Source organism: Maudiozyma barnettii (genome assembly GCF_903064755.1).
Source record: "Maudiozyma barnettii strain CLIB 1767 genome assembly, contig: KABA2_08, whole genome shotgun sequence".
Taxonomy (NCBI): Eukaryota; Fungi; Ascomycota; class Saccharomycetes; order Saccharomycetales; family Saccharomycetaceae; genus Maudiozyma; species Maudiozyma barnettii.
The window spans coordinates 517,348-535,960 of NW_024545245.1; the positions used below are offsets into that span (position 1 = coordinate 517,348).

The following is an 18,613-nucleotide window of genomic DNA, read 5'->3' on the forward strand; positions in this document are numbered from 1 at the left end:
TAAGCCGACCTTGTGATGGGGCAAATTTGGTATAAAAGTTTATAGATTGCATAATGTCCTATGGGATGTACAGATTTGTATTTTGTAGATATTAGAACATTATCAGTATATGTATATCTTCGTTTTGAGAGTTGATTTAGTCTTTGGAAGTAGCAGAGTTTGTATCTGTAGAGTCTTTGGAAATACATACAAATATATCCATATCCTATCCTTCATAGCGAAAAAAAAAAAAATATGAAAAAAGTAGGCCAAACACTGACGAATTCTTAACAACAATAAAGTGATCTATAATAAAACATTTTATAGATAGTTATTTGAAACGTTCACTTGGGTCTTATTGTTTTATATATTTCAACTAGATAACATTACAGTATCAGTCCATACCTCACAGTAATGGAATGCTGGCATCATCTAGAAATCACTGCATCAGGGAGACCAATTCTAAGAGAGAATGAGAAGGATATATTTATAGATTATTCCGTTGGGTTATACGATGGAAAACATAGAGTCACTGATAAACAGAATGGTAGAGTGTTTTTAACGTCGCAAAGAGTAATATACGTCGGCGATCAACAACCTGTTGATAATTCAGTATTTCTAGAACTAGATAATATTAAATCAATTGATTATTCTTCAAGTTTCTTAAAGAGATCTGCACGAATTATTATATTCTTAAAGGAATCTTCCACCTTGATCGTTGATTCTGATCAAAAAGAAAATACAGATAAGGATATTAAATCTTCATGGAAATGTCCCATTTGTGCATATGTTAATGAAACGAAGGGGGAAATCACAGAGGGCACACATAATAGTTTGATTTGTACGAACTGTGGTATACCTGCTGAGTTCACCAATATAGTAGACTCTTTGGCAATTAGGAGTGTCAAAAAGGAATCCAAATCAAATGAATGCCCCTCGTGCACTTTTATAAATCATCCTAGGTTGACTAATTGTGAACTTTGCGGTACTAGATTGGTTCATTCACAGGTAAACCTGGCAAAATTGAAACAACGCAACCACCGACAACATCGTGTCAGTGGTGTATCTAAGAATGAATACGTACAATTGAGTTTTAGGAAATCTGATGGGACTTTATTTGCTCAATCTTTAGAGGCTATGTTGGATAAATTAAGGAAAAGCGATATATTCAATAAAGATGCTGTTTGTGTTAATGGTGTTGCAGTGAATGATGATGAAATCAAGAAATTCCAAGAAAGTTTTAATTCCAATGATAACCTTGAAATACTTAAAGATAAGTTTAATTCTGTAGGGATAAGCGGGTTAGAACGTTCAAGAGAGAATCAATTAGCAAATAATGATATTTTATTTAATAGTGCATTATCTGATATGAATAAATTAATCTCTCTTGCACATAATATTGAAAGACTCTACAAGGGTAGTAATATCGAAGACACATCATCTACGAATACACAACATCCTTCATTGATAATCGACAGAGATAAATTTTTGAATAAAGATTTGTTTTTGGATGAAATATCTAGAGATATCTATGAGTACGCAATTGCTGAATCAAGAGACAACGAAACCAATAATATAATGATCACTTTGGTGGATCTATACGCAATGTATAACAAAGCGATGAGAATAGGAACAGGATTTATTTCCCCAGAAGAAATGAGAGAAGCTTGTGAAAGGTTCGAAAAATTAGGCTTGCAAGACTTAAAATTAATGAAGATTAACAGCAGAATTCTTTGTGTCTGTAGTCAAAACTCTCTCAATTATGTAGCGGCACAGATTGTAAATCTTGTTACACAAGAACCGGGATCAGACATTTTGAAGATAAATCAACGTCTGACCTCAAATAATGATGGAAAATCTAATTGGACTACTGGTGTACTGACAGAAATTCTTCAATATTCTGTCAATGATGGTTCCTTGGTTATTGATGAACAATTGACTGGTATATATTACTATAAAAATAAATACTGGTAACTGCATATATACGACATTTAATGAATAATATAGATATGTTATCCTCATCTCCTTTCTCTTTTAATAATACAATAGAAGATTGACTAATCTTATTTTGTCTTTTTATTATTTCTCATTCATACTCCGACATACATAAAGTACTTAATGGTAGCCCTTTGCTATCAAAGATTTTTCTAAATTGGACCAAAAGAAACGAACAACCTCAACATCCTTGAAACGTTGATGCTTGTCTAATGCAATTCTTTGGACGTTCCATTGTTGAACATGCTGTGGAACTTCATCTCCATTGAAGTGGAAATAATAACCGTTACAATGTTGGAATAGATCCTGAGCAGTATTCCATTGATAATTGGAAAACTGCCATGTATGTCCTGTAGTGAATACAGCTACTACTCTATCCCAATATTCAGGTTTTGTAAACATTCTAGTATTATTAACAATTAAAAATCTAATTGGCCTACTTATCTTTTCAAATTTCTTTTCTACAGTAACTAAATCATTATCAGTTGTAATAGTAATATCTCTTGGATTAATGTACTTCGAATGTTCCAAGAACTCCTTAATATTGGACAGAGTCAGAATAGAGGAGGTCGCAGATGGAATTAATATGATTGGATCTTTACGTAAAACACTCTTTGAAGGACCATTATTCTTTGATACGTGACCCTTATTTTTACCAGTTTTGGAACTAGAAGAACCTTTTAAGGACTGTACTAATTTTAGTTCAACGTCTTTAATTAAATAACTAAAGTCTACAGGTTTAGAACCACGTAAACTAGAGTTATGGTCCACTAATACTCTTTCGTGTTGTATGGTTTTAAACAATACTGGATCCTCATTTTGTATAACCTCTAATTCAGATAAACCTGAATTGCGATCGTTTGAATATGTCGTTTGTGTTGTAGATCCAATAATAGTGGAAGTAGTGACCGTATTAGTAGCATTATTGCTTGCCACTGTATTATTATTCTCGTCCACAGCCTTTATACCTTGATCTCTGGATGTTACAATATATTGTGAAGTTTCAGATTGACCAGTCAACCAATTCATTAAGTCATTTCTCTGTAAGAAAGAAATATTTGTTAAGTGCAATTTTTGGCAATCCGCTAAATAATCTGCAGCATTAGAGTCCTTATGTATCCAACAATGTAGTATAACTTTCAAAACAACCGGTTTTCCCTCAATAGAAAACTCAGTTTCTTCGTCTAGAGATAAAATATATTTATCGTTTCCTCCTTCTTTTTCAAATGAAACTTTATCAGCAAGATTAATATCTTCTATAGTGTCATTGTTTTTATCTAATAGAGTGAACTTATCATTATTTTTCAGGTGCTCCCTTAGTGCGAACAGAGCAGAATTTGACATAATTGAGTTACTTTGTTCAGTATTTTGGAAACTGCCACACTTATAATGTGATGAGAATGGTCTATGATAGAAATATCCTTTTCTCTATATGTATATCTGTGAGTTCTGTTAAAACAGTTTTTCTTTATTTCTTGCGACAGCTACTTCCTGTTTCCTGTTTAGAGACATTAAACAAATACTCTAGTTTCTCTGAGTTGAAAAAAAAATTAATGAAACGAAAAAAAATGGAGAAAGTAGGGTAAATAGTAACACGATAAAGTCATCTTGAAAAATTTCAATAATTTTGAAATTTAATTGGTGACAAGCTTATTGAAAATTGAGACTACCTTCAATTGGGATCTAGGTTCTTGCAATTTACTAAGCATTTAACCTTGTGTTAACTAGAAATACGTCACCTAAGTTATTTCCAGAATGGCAAAGAAGAATAAGAAAAGTAGTACTCCTGTCGCAGCGGAGACCATGTCGAACGGCAAGAAAGGTAAAAAGGGAAAGAAGGATGTAATTGAACCTGAACCCGATTCAAAAGAAGCAAAGAAGGCTAAACAACAGGCTCATAGAGCAAAAGTTACCTCTACAGCTAGTTGGACAGGCAAATTGCCTCACACTTTACTTCATGAGTTCTGTCAAAAAAGAAAATGGAACAAGGTTGATTATGACATGAAGAAGATCGGTGACAAAGGAATGCTAGCCATTGCAGTGTTAGCGTATACTGATCCAAAAACTAAGGAAGTTCTCACTGTTCGTATGAATGATCCTACTTATGATAAAACTAATAACAAAGGTGTAATGATACCCCAGGAGACACCCGCTGAAGCTAGACATATTGCCGCAACTGTTGCTTTGTGTCGTATTGCTTATAATACAAACATGCAAATGATGCTTCCACCAAATCATAAAACTGTATGGTACGCATTGGATGATTATAGAAAAGAGCTTATTAAAAGTAATCCTAAACGTGGAGAGAGATTGTTTGATACAGACCCATTCACTACTATACTAGAGGATAGGAAGTTGGAAAAACAGAGAGAGAAGGAAAGAAATGCAAAACAAAACCAAGCTGAGAAGACAGAAGTAGAAACTGTAGTGATATCATCAACTAATTTGGTATCGTCAAAGAAGAAGAATTCTAGGGTTGAAAAGAAGATTCATCCAAAGATACAAGAGAGACCGCTTGTTAGCTTCCCAAAGAAAGTTTGGGAAAATGCAACTTTCATCGACCTTGAAGAATCATCCAGACAACTCATTGAGAAATTTACTAAATATAACATTGACTGGAGTCTTAGAAAGAGACCTTCAGAGTCGTCTCAAATAACAGATGCAGAAAGATCCTCATTGAAAGACAGATTACTTTCATTAAAATTTAGGGAACCACATGTATTGGAGGCTATGAATTACTCAGATCCACTTTCATTCTTGTTATTTAACTTACCAGAAGATGATTTACCGCCATTCTTTCATAAGAGGACTGAAGATTCCAGGAATAAGATAGAAATATCTTTGTTACCGTTGGTTACTAGAATCATGGTAGAAAAATTGACAGAGATCGGTGTTTCTAATGAAGAAGCTTTATATGCTCTTCAAGAAAATAATATGAATGAAGCTAAGGCGGCTGGTTTACTTACCCAAAATATTGATCCTAATGTTGTTATTAACCAATCGTTCAACATTACTGAAGAAGAATCGGAAGAGTTATGGTCTGAAGAAATAGGAAGTTTGAAATCGATATATGAGGACCGTTGCGAAATTATAAATCCTTCCTGCTTTTTGATTGGCCTGGAAGAAAAGTTAAAATTAAAAATCAAAATTTATAGATCTGAAGGTTATCCTTATACATTACCGGGTATTATTGTGTCTACATTTGATAAGAAAATCAAATTACCTAATTATATTAAGAAAAATATTCTGACTCAACTGTTGAACTATATCAAACAATCAGGTATGTTAGGTGATATGTTGATATATAATATCATGGAATGGTTAGACGAAAATGTGGAGCACATAATAAACAATCCTGGTGCTTTGTTAACTGCAGAAGATATAGCAAAATCATCCCAGACCAATTTAAGAGATTTAGTTTCATCAAAAAACGGGAAATCGCAGAATAATAGAGCTCGTAGATCTAATGGATTATCTTCAGAACACATCCAGAAATTAAAAGATGAATTTTTGAATAGAATAACAACCGCAGGTTATAAATCAATGCAAACTGTAAGGGCTTCCCTTCCTGCATGGAATAAACAAAAGCAGATCGTCGAACTTATAGAAAATCATGATGTTGTACTTATTACAGGTGAAACCGGTTCTGGTAAATCCACACAGGTAGTTCAATTTCTTCTTGATAATATAATTAATAATGAAAAGACAACTACTCTGCTTTGTACCCAGCCAAGAAGAATTTCAGCTATTGGTTTGGCAGAACGTGTTTCAGATGAACGTTGTACAGACTGTGGTGATGAAGTTGGTTACATAATTAGAGGGGTGAACAAAACCTCTAGGAATACGAGAATCAAGTTTATGACAACAGGTGTTTTGGTGAGAATCCTTCAAGGGGAGAAGACTTTCCTGAATAATTCTATTGTTGTGATAGATGAAGTTCACGAAAGATCGATTGACACTGACCTAATTGTTTCCTTGTTAAAAAATTTGGTTGGTAAAGTCAAAAATATGAAGATCGTTCTAATGAGTGCTACTGTTAATGTGGATCTGTTTAAGAAATTCTTTCCTGGTTTAGGTACTATTCATATTGAAGGTAGAACATTCCCAATTAAGGATTATTTTTTAGATGATATTCTTGAACAATTGGACTTTAAAATTAAGAAAAATGAAAGGAACAGATTTTATGACGATGCTGGCATAGATGATAACAATGAAGACAACTTCTTGCATCCAGGTGCAGATTCTAGGTTTTTCAAAAGTGGTCAAATTAATTACGATTTAGTATGCCAAGTTGCGTCTTATGTTGATCAACAACTGAGCAAAGAACACAATGATGGGTCTATAATTATTTTTCTACCTGGTGTATCAGAAATCAATAAAACATGTCGTATGATATCGGATAATGATGATTCAAATAGGTTCGTTGTTCTTCCATTGCACTCGGCGTTGACGCCAGAGGACCAGAAACGTGTTTTCAAAAGATACGGCCGCAAAAGGAAGATTGTAGTTTCTACTAATATAGCCGAAACATCTATCACTATCGATGACTGTGTGGCGACAATTGACTCCGGTAAAGCAAAGACTATGTATTATAATGCCAGAGATAACACGTCTAGGTTACTAGAATCTTTCATTTCTAAGGCTGAAGTAAAACAACGTCGTGGTCGTGCTGGTAGAGTTAGGGAAGGTGTTTCTTATAAATTATTTTCTAAAGCCACTTATGAAGAGATGGTTTCGATGCCAGCTCCAGAGATTAAGAGAATCGCGCTAGAATCTTTATACTTATCTGTGAAGGCGATGGGGATTAAAAACGTAACCTCATTCTTAGCTAACGGTCTAGAGGCTCCTCCAGGTCTCGCACTTGAGAAGGCTGAAAATCTGTTAATGACAATAGGTTTACTAGATGGCGAATCCAAATCTTTAACAGAACTTGGTAAGTTTATATCGTTGATTCCGGTTATGGATATCAAGTACGGGAAACTTTTAATATACAGCATTATATTTGGTTTGACAGATACTGGTGTCCTAGCTGCCTCTATTCTTAGTGAAGGTGTCCTACCATTCGTAGGTGGTATTGAAAATAGAGATGCTGTTCGTGATATCCTGTCAAGTTATAAATCGAAAGGTGACTTATTAGCGACTATTCATGTATTCGAGGAATACCTTGCTCTTTCTGATTCCAAGAGCAGATCTAAATATATGAAAGAAAATTTATTATCATACAATAAAGTTAACAGTATCCTTTCTACCAGAACTCAATATTACTCTAACTTGAAAGATATTGGATTTATACCAATGGGTTATAAACCGGATACTAGAAATCAATTTAATAGAAATAACGGAAACTTTAAGATTTTTGCATCTATTTTGACAGGTGCCTTTTATCCAAACATTGCTCGAATTCAATTACCAAGTCCAAAATTTTTTGAAACAAGTGCAGGTGCAATTGAAAAGGACCCAGAGGCCAAACAAATTAAATATTGGATTAGAAATGAACAATATGTTGATGAATTACAGAAGTTAGAAAATGAAAAGCATAAAGGGAAGTTAGACTCGGAATCTCTACCTCTGCCGGCTACGCGTGCCTTCTTGCATCCTTCATCTGTCTTATTCTCGTCAAAGGGTCCAGATAGTGAAGATATGAAGGCTTTAACTATAGTTGACGGCCCTTCAGATAAACACAGTACACAAGATCCTCTTCTAAAGTATCCATTTGTTGTATTTAATTCTTCACAAGTTACCAGTAAGTTATTCTTAAGAGACATAACTCCAACAACTACACTATCATTACTTTTGTTTGGTGGCCCAATTAGTTACGATGTAAGTGGTGACCAACATTCTCCTGGTATAGTTGTAGATAGCTGGCTTCCTATTCGTACATGGTGCAAGAATGGTGTGCTCATAAAGGAGTTGAGGATGTTAGTAGACTTGTCGATAAAACAACAATTGGACAATCCAAGTTATGCAAATATTGACAATAAAGATAGTGACGGATATACCATTCTAAATATGGTCGAGAAGGTTATTGAAAATGAGTAGATTTTTATATAGTCAAGGTACATTACTCACATTGCATTTTATAGAATTTAACAATGATTTTAATATTAAGTATTTTTCAAAAAACCAATTCAATCTCCAAAACATAAATTTTAAAATTAAAAATAGTTAATTACAATTCTACACAGGAATTATCTACTAAACATCATATTTTAATGTCAAACTCTTGATCACTTCAGTAGTCTCAATGGCGTTCTTAAATTCTTGGAAATCGAGGCGACCGTCTCCATCATTATCGTTTTCCATTATGGTTCTATCCACGATTTGTTGCAATTGCTCATCATCCAGATTATTTCCTACCATAATCTTTAACACAATAAACAGTTCACCATTAGAGATATAACCGTCCTTATCTATATCGTATATTTTAAAAGCAAAGTTCAATTTATCGTCTTTGCTTCCGCGACCGCTGAAGATAGATAAACCGGTAATAAACTCTTGAAAATCTACATCACCACTATTATCTGTGTCAAATACTTCCATTATTCTTGCCGCAAGAGGATTCGATGAAACACCAGGAATACTCATAAATTCATTTTTGTCTATAGATCCAGAGCTATCTCTATCCAATTTCATAAATCTTTTTCTAAGTCTTTCTATTTCATCCCTATCGACTAATTTAAAGTATAATAGTTGCCTCTAGATCACTAAGCAAAGAGAAAGATACATCCTAATCTTAAGTGGACATATCTTCTTAGTTATCCAAAGAACTCAAAATGTTAGTATGATGTGTGGTTATTAAAAAGGTAAAGGGCGAACGTAAATGGTAAAGATCAACATACAATTCGTGTCTTCCAGCAGACTATCCACAATTTTTGAAGGAGTACCACCCATAATTAAAGTTTGAAAAGAAATTGATTCACTTGTTTCATTCAGAGTACTATTAAATAATATGTACTCACTTTGATCCCTTTTATCTTAATATAAAATGTTATGTATTTATTTAATTATGAGATGCACCAGTGTCCCTCAAGGTACATCCCATAGTTTGAAAAAAAAGAGTTTCAGTTGTCCACTGATTATTTAATTTTCCCTTTTGGCAGGGGAGATGTGCAAAAACACAAGATATATATAAATATTAAACTCAATTTTACATCGATTGGCAACGTAAGGCAAATGTCATCGTAAGTACCTATCCGAATATGTAAACATAAATACATGTTCACTTAAAGTAATCGTATAACAAGACTTGTGATATCCCTCCATGCAATAGTAGCAGTATCAGTAGTACTTACCGGACTTTGCCGAAACTGAAAATTTTTACAGAAATTTCAATGTAATGAATGACTCTGTTAATCAGTTCAAATGTATATATAAAAGAGAGACCGAAATGCCTGAATCATCTTGCTAGGAAGTTACTCATTTCATTTTATTAACAATTGGTAATAGTAGCGTTTTATCTACCATCAGAAAGTACCAAGACATATATTCCAGATAAGGGAGATTTATCAAAAATGAGTATTAATGAAATCAATTTAGGCGTTACATGCGATATGCATGTTCATGTTAGAGAAGGTGCTATGTGCGAATTAGTTACCCCTACAATTAGAGAGGGAGGTGTCTCTGTTGCGTACATTATGCCAAATTTGCAGCCACCAGTGACTACTTTGGACAGAGTAATCAAATACAAGGAAGCACTACAAAAATTATCTCCAAAGACAACTTTTTTGATGAGTTTTTATCTCTCAAAGGACTTAACTCCAGAACTAATTAACGAAGCCGCATTAATCGGAGCAATTCAAGGTGTGAAGTGTTACCCAGCGGGAGTCACTACAAACTCTGCTGCAGGTGTAGACCCCAACGACTTCACAGCCTTTTATCCAATATTTAAAGCTATGGAGGCTAATAATGTTGTACTTAACTTACATGGTGAAAAACCATCTGTTTCAAATGATACAGAAAGCGAAGATATCCATGTATTAAACGCAGAATCCAAATTTTTACCAGCTTTAGCTAAATTACATAAGGATTTTCCTAATTTGAAGATCATCCTAGAGCATTGCACAACTGCTGAGGCCATTAAGACTATCGAGACTATCAATAAGGATGTCACAGAAGCATCACAAGTGAAGGTTGCCGCTACAATCACTGCTCATCACCTACACTTGATTATCGACGATTGGGCTGGAAACCCGATTAATTTCTGTAAACCTGTTGCCAAATTACCAAGTGATAGAAGAGCCTTAGTCAAAGCTGCTATCTCTGGGAAACCATATTTTTTCTTTGGTTCTGACTCAGCACCACATCCTTTGCAAAACAAATCTACTCATGTAGGTGTTTCTGCTGGTGTTTTTTCACAATTATTCGCCATTGCTTATGTTGCTGAGGTCTTCGATGAACAAAATTCTTTAGATAAATTGAAAGATTTTGTGTCAACTTATGGTTTATCGTTCTATAACATTAAAGATGATGATTTAGTATGCGATGAAAAAGTTCTATTGATTAGAAAAAAACAAACTATTCCAGAAACTATTACTGATGGTAAAGACATAGTAATGGCTCCATTCATGGCAGGACATAAATTAAATTGGTCCACCACATGGATTTAACTACACTAGATTAGAATGCAAATGTTTTCTATATATAATTATAGATATATAATTATCTAAAAAGTAAAATAACAAATTATGTACATATACCTTCTTAATAATGATGGGAAAAGAAAGAAATAGAAGATTCAGCATTCAAGCTTTACTCTCACCTTCTGGCTCCATCATACCAGTATCAGGTTCATGTTCTTCAGCGGCATCTGTCTCCTCTAAAACTTCCATCTCATCAGCATCTTCATCAAGTACTACTTCATTCAAAATAGTTTGAATTCTTTCCGTTATCTTTTGGTCAGCAGGACTTAAATCATCTGGAGCCAAACCTTTCTTATTCTTTTCTTGCATCCAGAAGAAATATTTTTGATTTGAAGAGAAGATTAGGCCAAAGACTCTACCACCATTAGCGGATTTAATTGGGATCCAAGCTGTTTCACCAGGTATTAAAATCAATGATATTGGTTCATATTTACCATTTAAAGTCTTATCTAGGGGCTTCCATTCAAAGTCCCAAAATCCCATATCAGCACCTTCACTATTTGGTTGAATCTTCACTATACCTTGACCCGCAAGTGGCGTACATAGTTTAGTGTCTTCATTATATTCTGCAATACCTGCTCTAAATTTAATATTCTTGTCACTCATTGTACCTGGAATAATTATATGTATTTGTATAGACCACTAATAAAACAAACAAAGATCGAAAATCCACTCTTCCAATATTTTATAATTGGAACCAATACGATAATCTTGCAAAATTACAGACTCTAAAACTCCAGTAACTGTGTAAACAAAGCCTCTAACGTTTCCCTTCAAGGTGTTAAACCTTCGCTTCCCTCTCACCTAATATATTAATTTCTCAAATTTCGTTATTTTTTCTAAAACCAAAGTTAATAGGGTAACAATGTTAGGGTTATGGTGCTGTACCCTAAACGTGGGCACCGGAGAACGAATTCGAGAATTGAAAAATTCAAAACAAAAAAATGAATGGGCAGGGATCTGCATATAGAAAGAGGCAACTAGGTTAGAAATAAAAGGGTAAAGAGCACATTTATATATCTAGAAGGCAATATACATTGAATATCGTGTCAGAAAGCCCACTTTAGTTGAGATTTCATCAGTATTTATCATTTAGTTGGTGAACTCAATTGATCTTTGCTTTAGGGTCATGTCAGCTAATAAAAATTTAAAGGGTTACTGGAAACCTACAGATCAATTATTATACGGGGTGATTGTAAAACCGTTTTTACCTTTAGTGAAACATCCAGAGTTAATTAATCATACGAATTCATATGCAAATCTTTTTGCTGGTTCAGAAGTATACATATTTGAAGAGACCATCGATCAGAAATGGTGCCGTGCCTATTTTTGTTCAAAGCCCTTGCCTGAAGCGTTTGTGGCTACAATGACTGCATTTGGTGAACAATTGCCTGGTATTAAAACTACTATCGTCATATTCCCAAAATCTTTTGTTCATATTAGTAATCATACAGATAATAACATTATATCAATATTTACATCTTTAGACCAAAAAGATATCGATAATATGTTAAGTAAAAAATGTAAAAGTCCAGCATTCTTGGATACCATTAATATAAACAAAGAGACTGAAGTTAAGGCATTGAGTTACAAGAAACCACCTAGACCATCGTTTCCATATGGAAGATACAACAAACGACCGCTAAGGGATGAGATTGGTGCGATCTTATTTTTATTATCTTCACATATATTTTCTACATATGCAGCTGGTGAATTTGAAGTGTATAATAAATTAATCCAATTATACCAAAAATTAGATGATATACGATTGATATTAGTGTTTGAACTTAATACTGAAGCTGAATATTTGGAATTAATTAGATCGGCATCATGCTTACTTTCTAAAATAGCCAAATACATATTCGCAACTGGAAGACTTAGAAATTCGAACTCATTGTCTTCTATATCCTCGAAAGATCCTTGCGGGTTTCAAGGTATCTTTGCGAGGGATATTAACACGGGTGAATTACTATCGTACGATAATACAGACTTACAAACACTCGTTATGAGTTCTGTCTTTTATGGACTAACAAACAATTTCCCAATAAGTGGATCCAAAAGATTAAATTTAGAGATTAGACCTCCAAATTTAGAAAATTTTGCTCATTTCCATTTTTTAGTAGATTTTAAAGATATTAGATCTGATCCATCAGTACTACATCCAAACCTTGAAAATATTGTTACCTCTGTTTATTTAAGAACGAAGGACGAGATATTAACAGAACCATATATTGTCAATATGACTACAAATAGAGATATATCACTATCTTTAAGGCAATCATCGGTGGTTTTGTTTAAAGATATTCCAGATTCAATTATAAGGAAAAACAAGATATATTTAGTGGTGGTTCTAACAGAAAAAGTTTTTGTTCAAATAAGAGAAAAGAATTCAGCAAACATTGCGAGATCACCATTTATACCTTTCAAATCTACAACAAAGGGATCGATTGACTCGGTAATACGTGGTATATCTGCGGGTATCATTGATATATCCCCTGTGTTTATGGATACCGAAGATATATTGAATCTTCGTCCTCATAAATTCAAGATCCATTTCTACGCACCAATGAACGATAAAGTAGCATTAGCAGCAAATGAACGAGATTTATGCCCTGGTTGGGGTGGCGTGCTTCCAAAAATTTTGAATAACGCAAATGATGGCATAATAATAAATCCCAGAACGCTTTCTATGACAGTAAATATAAAAAATATAGGAAATGATAAGACTTTGGAAGAATCCTTTACACCAATAAATATCCCTGTGAGAACGGTAAAAGCAAATTTTTTCAATGACATGTATAATCCACAGGAGGTAATATATCTAAATATTTCATCAGCTAACTTAGTTGATATCCAAAAGAAAGTTACGAACATCAAAAGTATAGCAATTAAAATCCTTTCAAACAATAAAGATGTGAAAATGAACATTTATTCCAATGAAGATCTAAAAAATGAAATAGAACTTGTTTCTGTTTCCCCTGGAGAAATGATTGGAGGAAGAGTGAGAATCCATAATATAGATGTGATGAGCAAATCTGAGACCCTCACTGTCCTTGCATATTTAAATGGATTATTACTGGCAAAGGGTAAAATATCATTGAAGGAGAACGATAAAATCATTGAACATAAAAATGGCACTACAATTGATTTAATGTCATCAGAAAATAAAAAATTGATTAATTTGAGTATAAATTCTGAGTATCCAGGTAATAATTATAACGTTGATAAGGAAATAGAAGAATTTACTAAAGTTGTCCAGGATTATGCTACTGAAAATAAATTTTATGAAGGTGACGTACTAAACATTTTAAAAAAAGTAAATGACATTGACACAGCTGTTCTCTTGAAATCAATTGACCTTTTATTATTTAATTATTTGGAATTTATCAGATTAATTACAAATGAGGGGAGCACAACTAATTCTGATCGATTTACCGATAATGTTTTTGAATATTTTTTTCTATTCCTTAAGAAGACTTTGTCTTCGAAAGACAAAAATTGTAGACATAAGCTTTTTAAAATGTACTATAAATATTGTACAGGGGTAAACTCAAACTTACCAGTCGTTGGTCTACAACTTCTTCAATGTTTGACCAATGCATATGCAACCAAAAGAGAAAAAGATGACGAATATGCGATTGCGTTATGTGAATTTTCTGTGTTTGTATTATTACTTTCAGTAATATCGTCCAATAACCAGAGGGATGAGTGGAAAGTAGAATATGCCACTACATTTGAAGAATATTGTATATATTTGAGCGCATCCTTTCAACATGTAATTGTGGGCCAACAAGCAATGTTACAGACATATGATGTCTGGCTATCAATTTTAGAATTGCACTTCGAACAAAAGGAGTTATTTACCATGGCAACCATGGTCATAATGTCTTTACAATATGATATCGATGAATGGTGCTGCAATGTGAAGAAACTTAATAGAGATGAACACAACTTTCTCAATTCGAAATATTTATTACTACAAAGAATATTATTATATGAACCGTTCAAAAATTATTTACGAAATTTTGAAGAGGACGATCCAATGATATTAACATTTTTTGAAAAATCGATTAATACTAGTTTAATACCGTATGTTCTTTTTCAAAATGATCCTTCTCAAATAGATACTATCCGTCTTGCTAATAGTGTCATGATTATTGTCATAAGAAATATCACGAATTCAAATATATTGAAGAATTTGCTAAGATTAATTCCATCATACTGTCTATATTTTATCCAAATTAGAAGGTACTGTAAGGATGTTGGACTTTTTAAACCTCGTAGAACTTTTACGGAGTTATTTCCGTTAAAATATCCTTTTACAAAGTACTATGTGGACTCGATTGTCAATGATGAGATTATAGTGGAGATATTAATGGAAATCTCTACAATGATTTGTCAATTGACTAAGATTGCCCACCAATTGTATGGAAGTGATCTATCATTCAAGAAGATAGTCCAAGAATGCAGGGATAATATAAATTTTGAATCTCAATTTTACCTCGAAAAAATGAACCTTCATGATATCGAATTGGTAATCAGAACTATAAGAGCTTTTTTTATGGATGATTACTTTCCAGAGAGGAAATGGTTAGGTATTACAGCTTTATTAGCTCGGTCGTCATTGATATTATTATATATGTGTCAAGATACCATTGAGGACTTTCAAATAACCACTAATATCAATGATCCAAATAGCATAACTTTGAAAACTTGGTGTGACTTTTTCAAGAGTATATTAATGCTTGCAAATCATAAAATATCAAACTTACCTCAGCTTGCTCCAATTTCAAGAAAAGCGGTATACAATATAAGTGGTAGACTAAGGGTAAAAGCTGCAGTCATTCTGGAACGTTCTTGGAATTTTCTGTCTAGAGGTAACGAAAGAAATGATTTGGCTGAAAAGTATGGAATCAATGGTATAAGTGAAATGCAGCTGCTACTCTTCAAAGAAAATCCAACCTTAATTCGAGAAATGTATATATTTGCGTTACATCAAGATATTAGTGCCACCACCGTTTGTTGTAAGATATTCTGTTGTATTACTGTAAATGTTTGGGATCAAGAGCATTCGTTCCAAAAATGTTTAGATTATTCCATTCCTGAATTATACAATGGTTTCCAAGCTGGAAGAATATATTTACATGAGTATGAATTGACTTGTTTTGTCCAGTGCTTATTCCTTATGATTCATGTTGCAGTGGATGATGAGATGTTTGACAGCTTAACAGCTTTCCTGAAAGAAATTATTGGTTTCTTGCATATCTTGATGGAAGCATACAAAATTCCTAAACAGCCAGAATACGATGATGATCGAATTGCATCTCAAATAGAAATGTTTAGTTATCTATTAGATGCTAATAAACCTGAATTATTTCATAGAATGCTATATGAAATATATGTTCATTCTATCAAGAAGAAAGATTATGTTCAGGCCGGATTAAGCTTAGAGTTGCTAGCAAGCACATACACATGGGATACCAATGATGTCCTAAAGGCAATATCGTACCCACCATTACCAAGTCAATCATCCTTTGATAGAAAGGAATATTTATACAAGGAATCAGCCAAATTTTTTACAAAGGGATTAAAATTTGAGAAAGCATTATCAGTGTATAAAGACCTTATCAAAGCGTACGATGAAATTAATTACAATCTGAATGGATTGGCATTTGCATATCATCAAATATCTACAGTTTACACAGATTTACAATCCTTGGACAGACTTGTTCCAACCTACTTTAAAGTTTCCTTTATGGGATTTGGGTTTTCAAGTTCGTTAAGAAACAAAACCTTTATTTTTGAGGGTCTACCATTTGAACACATAACTTCAATGCAAAATCGTTTATTAAATGTCTACCATGGTTCTTCAATTATTCAATCAGTAGACGAAGTCTCACGACTCTTAATAAAACCTACCTTGGGTAGATGTATCAATGTAACTACTGTAGAACCTAGATTTTACATTTCAAACGATTATACAAGAAGTCTCAACATGGCTAATATGAATAACAAGATTAGGATGTATATAGAGAATAGAGATTTGAATACGTTTAGTTCTTCTAGACGATTACCTGGTGCCACAAATGTTGCAGATCTATGGGTGGAGGAGTCTACGTACACTACAGCATCAACTTTTCCAACATTGATGTACCGTGCAGAGATTATAGAAACAAAGACAGAAAAGCTTTCCCCGGTGCAAAATGCAATAAGATCCTTGCAAGTAAAGATCCAAGAATTGAGTGGTTTGCTAAATATGGGTCATAAGATACTAAAAGAAAATGGAGACTCGTTGGAGATATTTGAAGAATTATCGAGAAATATTACAGGTACAATATCGGCACCAATAAATGGGGGGAGTATGCAATACAAAGTCTTTTTAAAAGGGCCATACTCTGTTAATATAGATCCCTTAGACATATCAAAATTAATTGCAGCATATGATGAACTAACAATACAACTAAGTGCCTGCTTAACGTTACATCTGGATCTATTACCGTCAGATGAACTAAAGTACAATCATGAGATGCTAGTAGAACTATTCAACAAGAATTTTTCCGAAGAAATCTTAAGAAACCACGACATTATTGCTGCTTCAAATCAAACGTTAGTTAAAAAACCAATGTCAAGAAGGAATTCAGTTAAAAATCCTAATAAAATCATGTCTATATCGTCATGGGATATGCCACCACCTTCAGCATCATCATCATCGGCTGCGCCACAGAAGGAAAATCAAACTCATGTAGCTGAACTCTTAGTACCAGATGATAAAATATTGACCAAATACATGGGGAGAAGAAATTCACGGAGTTCATCAAATATCAATTTGAATTTAATGTTAACTCCGTCGATATCTAATGGTTCTAATGCCTCAAATTCAACTTCACATGGTTAAAATATAAAAAAAATTTATAGATACAAAATAAAATAAAAAGTTTTATAAGATGATTCTTATGTATGAGGGATGTTAGTTTCAGGTTTTCACCATTAAAAATATCACCTGGGACGACCCAATAAACCTTCAACTTATTATATGCGAAGTCCTCGGATTGACCAACTTTTTTGTAATTTGTAATTTGTCATACAACGAAATAAATAATATGCTCGGGGAGGTTTGTAGATGAGTGGCCGCAACAGGTAAAACTAATTAGGGAAGCTACATATCCACCCTTTTAAAATGAACTGAGACAATATATAAGGATAACTGAAATATTCTTAGAAGAAATTGATAATCAATAGTTTGACAATACAAAGTTCCTTTAATCCAATCTCAAATAAATTCCAACATAAAGAAACAAGCTAAAAAAATGTTCAGATCTGTATTACGTACCAACGCTTCTCTATCTTTTAAAAGAGCCATTCCAATGGCTAGCAGACAATATCCTACCAGATTTGTTATTGCTACTCGTCTATATAGTGAAACTGCTAATAAATTAACTCCTAATGCGATTCAGAACAGAGTCTCAGACGTTATCAAGGCCTTTAGCAAAAGTAATGCTGGTGCCAATATCGCAGCTGAAACATCATTCCATAAGGATCTTGGTCTAGATTCTTTAGACACCGTTGAACTTTTGGTGGCTGTAGAAGAAGAATTTGACATTGAAATACCTGACAAGGTTGCTGATGAATTGAAGACTGTTGGTGAAACAGTGAAATACATTGCATCAAACCCTGAATCTCTTTAAATGTATTCATGAAACCCGAAGGTGTGTGACCTACTCAATGCATTAGATATTCATCAGATATTTTATTTTTAAGTTTAAATTAATATCAGTTGAGTAGCAGCACTGTATTACTTGTAAATGTCTATCTATAATCAATGAACAGTTTCATTACTACAAGAAGAAGAAAAGAGAAATCATCATTAACACTTTCATGTGAACATTAATAAATACGGTATATATTCTTCTTCTTTTTTTAATTTATCTCTACAATATTATCATAATAAGCAATTTTATATATATAAATAATTCAACAGAAAAAAAGAAAAACAATCTAGA

General features: G+C 33.3%; 8 protein-coding genes across 8 annotated transcripts; 5 read left to right on the forward strand and 3 right to left on the reverse strand.

The window, feature by feature from the left end:
- Window positions 1–393: 393 nt before the first annotated feature.
- Window positions 394–1,953, forward strand: VPS36 (ESCRT-II subunit protein VPS36; the record flags this gene model as incomplete). Its single annotated transcript, XM_041552095.1, has 1 exon — window positions 394–1,953. The coding sequence occupies one exon, from the start codon at window positions 394–396 to the stop codon at window positions 1,951–1,953; it is 1,560 nt and encodes a 519-aa protein (XP_041408029.1).
- Window positions 1,954–2,094: 141 nt separating this feature from the next.
- Window positions 2,095–3,318, reverse strand: CDC73 (Cdc73p; the record flags this gene model as incomplete). The annotated part of the gene is made up of 1 exon (XM_041552096.1): window positions 2,095–3,318. One exon carries the CDS (start codon window positions 3,316–3,318, stop codon window positions 2,095–2,097), a length of 1,224 nt encoding a protein of 407 aa, XP_041408030.1.
- Window positions 3,319–3,729: 411 nt separating this feature from the next.
- KABA2_08S05236 (putative helicase) lies at window positions 3,730–8,013 on the forward strand (the record flags this gene model as incomplete). The annotated part of the gene is made up of 1 exon (XM_041552097.1): window positions 3,730–8,013. The coding sequence occupies one exon, from the start codon at window positions 3,730–3,732 to the stop codon at window positions 8,011–8,013; it is 4,284 nt and encodes a 1,427-aa protein (XP_041408031.1).
- Window positions 8,014–8,169: 156 nt separating this feature from the next.
- On the reverse strand, window positions 8,170–8,865 carry CNB1 (calcineurin regulatory subunit B; the record flags this gene model as incomplete). The annotated part of the gene is made up of 2 exons (XM_041552098.1): window positions 8,170–8,645; window positions 8,814–8,865. The coding sequence occupies 2 exons, from the start codon at window positions 8,863–8,865 to the stop codon at window positions 8,170–8,172; spliced, it is 528 nt and encodes a 175-aa protein (XP_041408032.1).
- A 620-nt stretch (window positions 8,866–9,485) lies between these two features.
- URA4 (dihydroorotase) lies at window positions 9,486–10,580 on the forward strand (the record flags this gene model as incomplete). Its single annotated transcript, XM_041552099.1, has 1 exon — window positions 9,486–10,580. One exon carries the CDS (start codon window positions 9,486–9,488, stop codon window positions 10,578–10,580), a length of 1,095 nt encoding a protein of 364 aa, XP_041408033.1.
- Window positions 10,581–10,715: 135 nt separating this feature from the next.
- RPN13 (proteasome regulatory particle lid subunit RPN13) lies at window positions 10,716–11,219 on the reverse strand (the record flags this gene model as incomplete). Its single annotated transcript, XM_041552100.1, has 1 exon — window positions 10,716–11,219. One exon carries the CDS (start codon window positions 11,217–11,219, stop codon window positions 10,716–10,718), a length of 504 nt encoding a protein of 167 aa, XP_041408034.1.
- Window positions 11,220–11,742: 523 nt separating this feature from the next.
- On the forward strand, window positions 11,743–17,508 carry DCK1 (Dck1p; the record flags this gene model as incomplete). The annotated part of the gene is made up of 1 exon (XM_041552101.1): window positions 11,743–17,508. The coding sequence occupies one exon, from the start codon at window positions 11,743–11,745 to the stop codon at window positions 17,506–17,508; it is 5,766 nt and encodes a 1,921-aa protein (XP_041408035.1).
- A 412-nt stretch (window positions 17,509–17,920) lies between these two features.
- KABA2_08S05346 (acyl carrier protein) lies at window positions 17,921–18,298 on the forward strand (the record flags this gene model as incomplete). The annotated part of the gene is made up of 1 exon (XM_041552102.1): window positions 17,921–18,298. One exon carries the CDS (start codon window positions 17,921–17,923, stop codon window positions 18,296–18,298), a length of 378 nt encoding a protein of 125 aa, XP_041408036.1.
- Window positions 18,299–18,613: the final 315 nt, after the last annotated feature.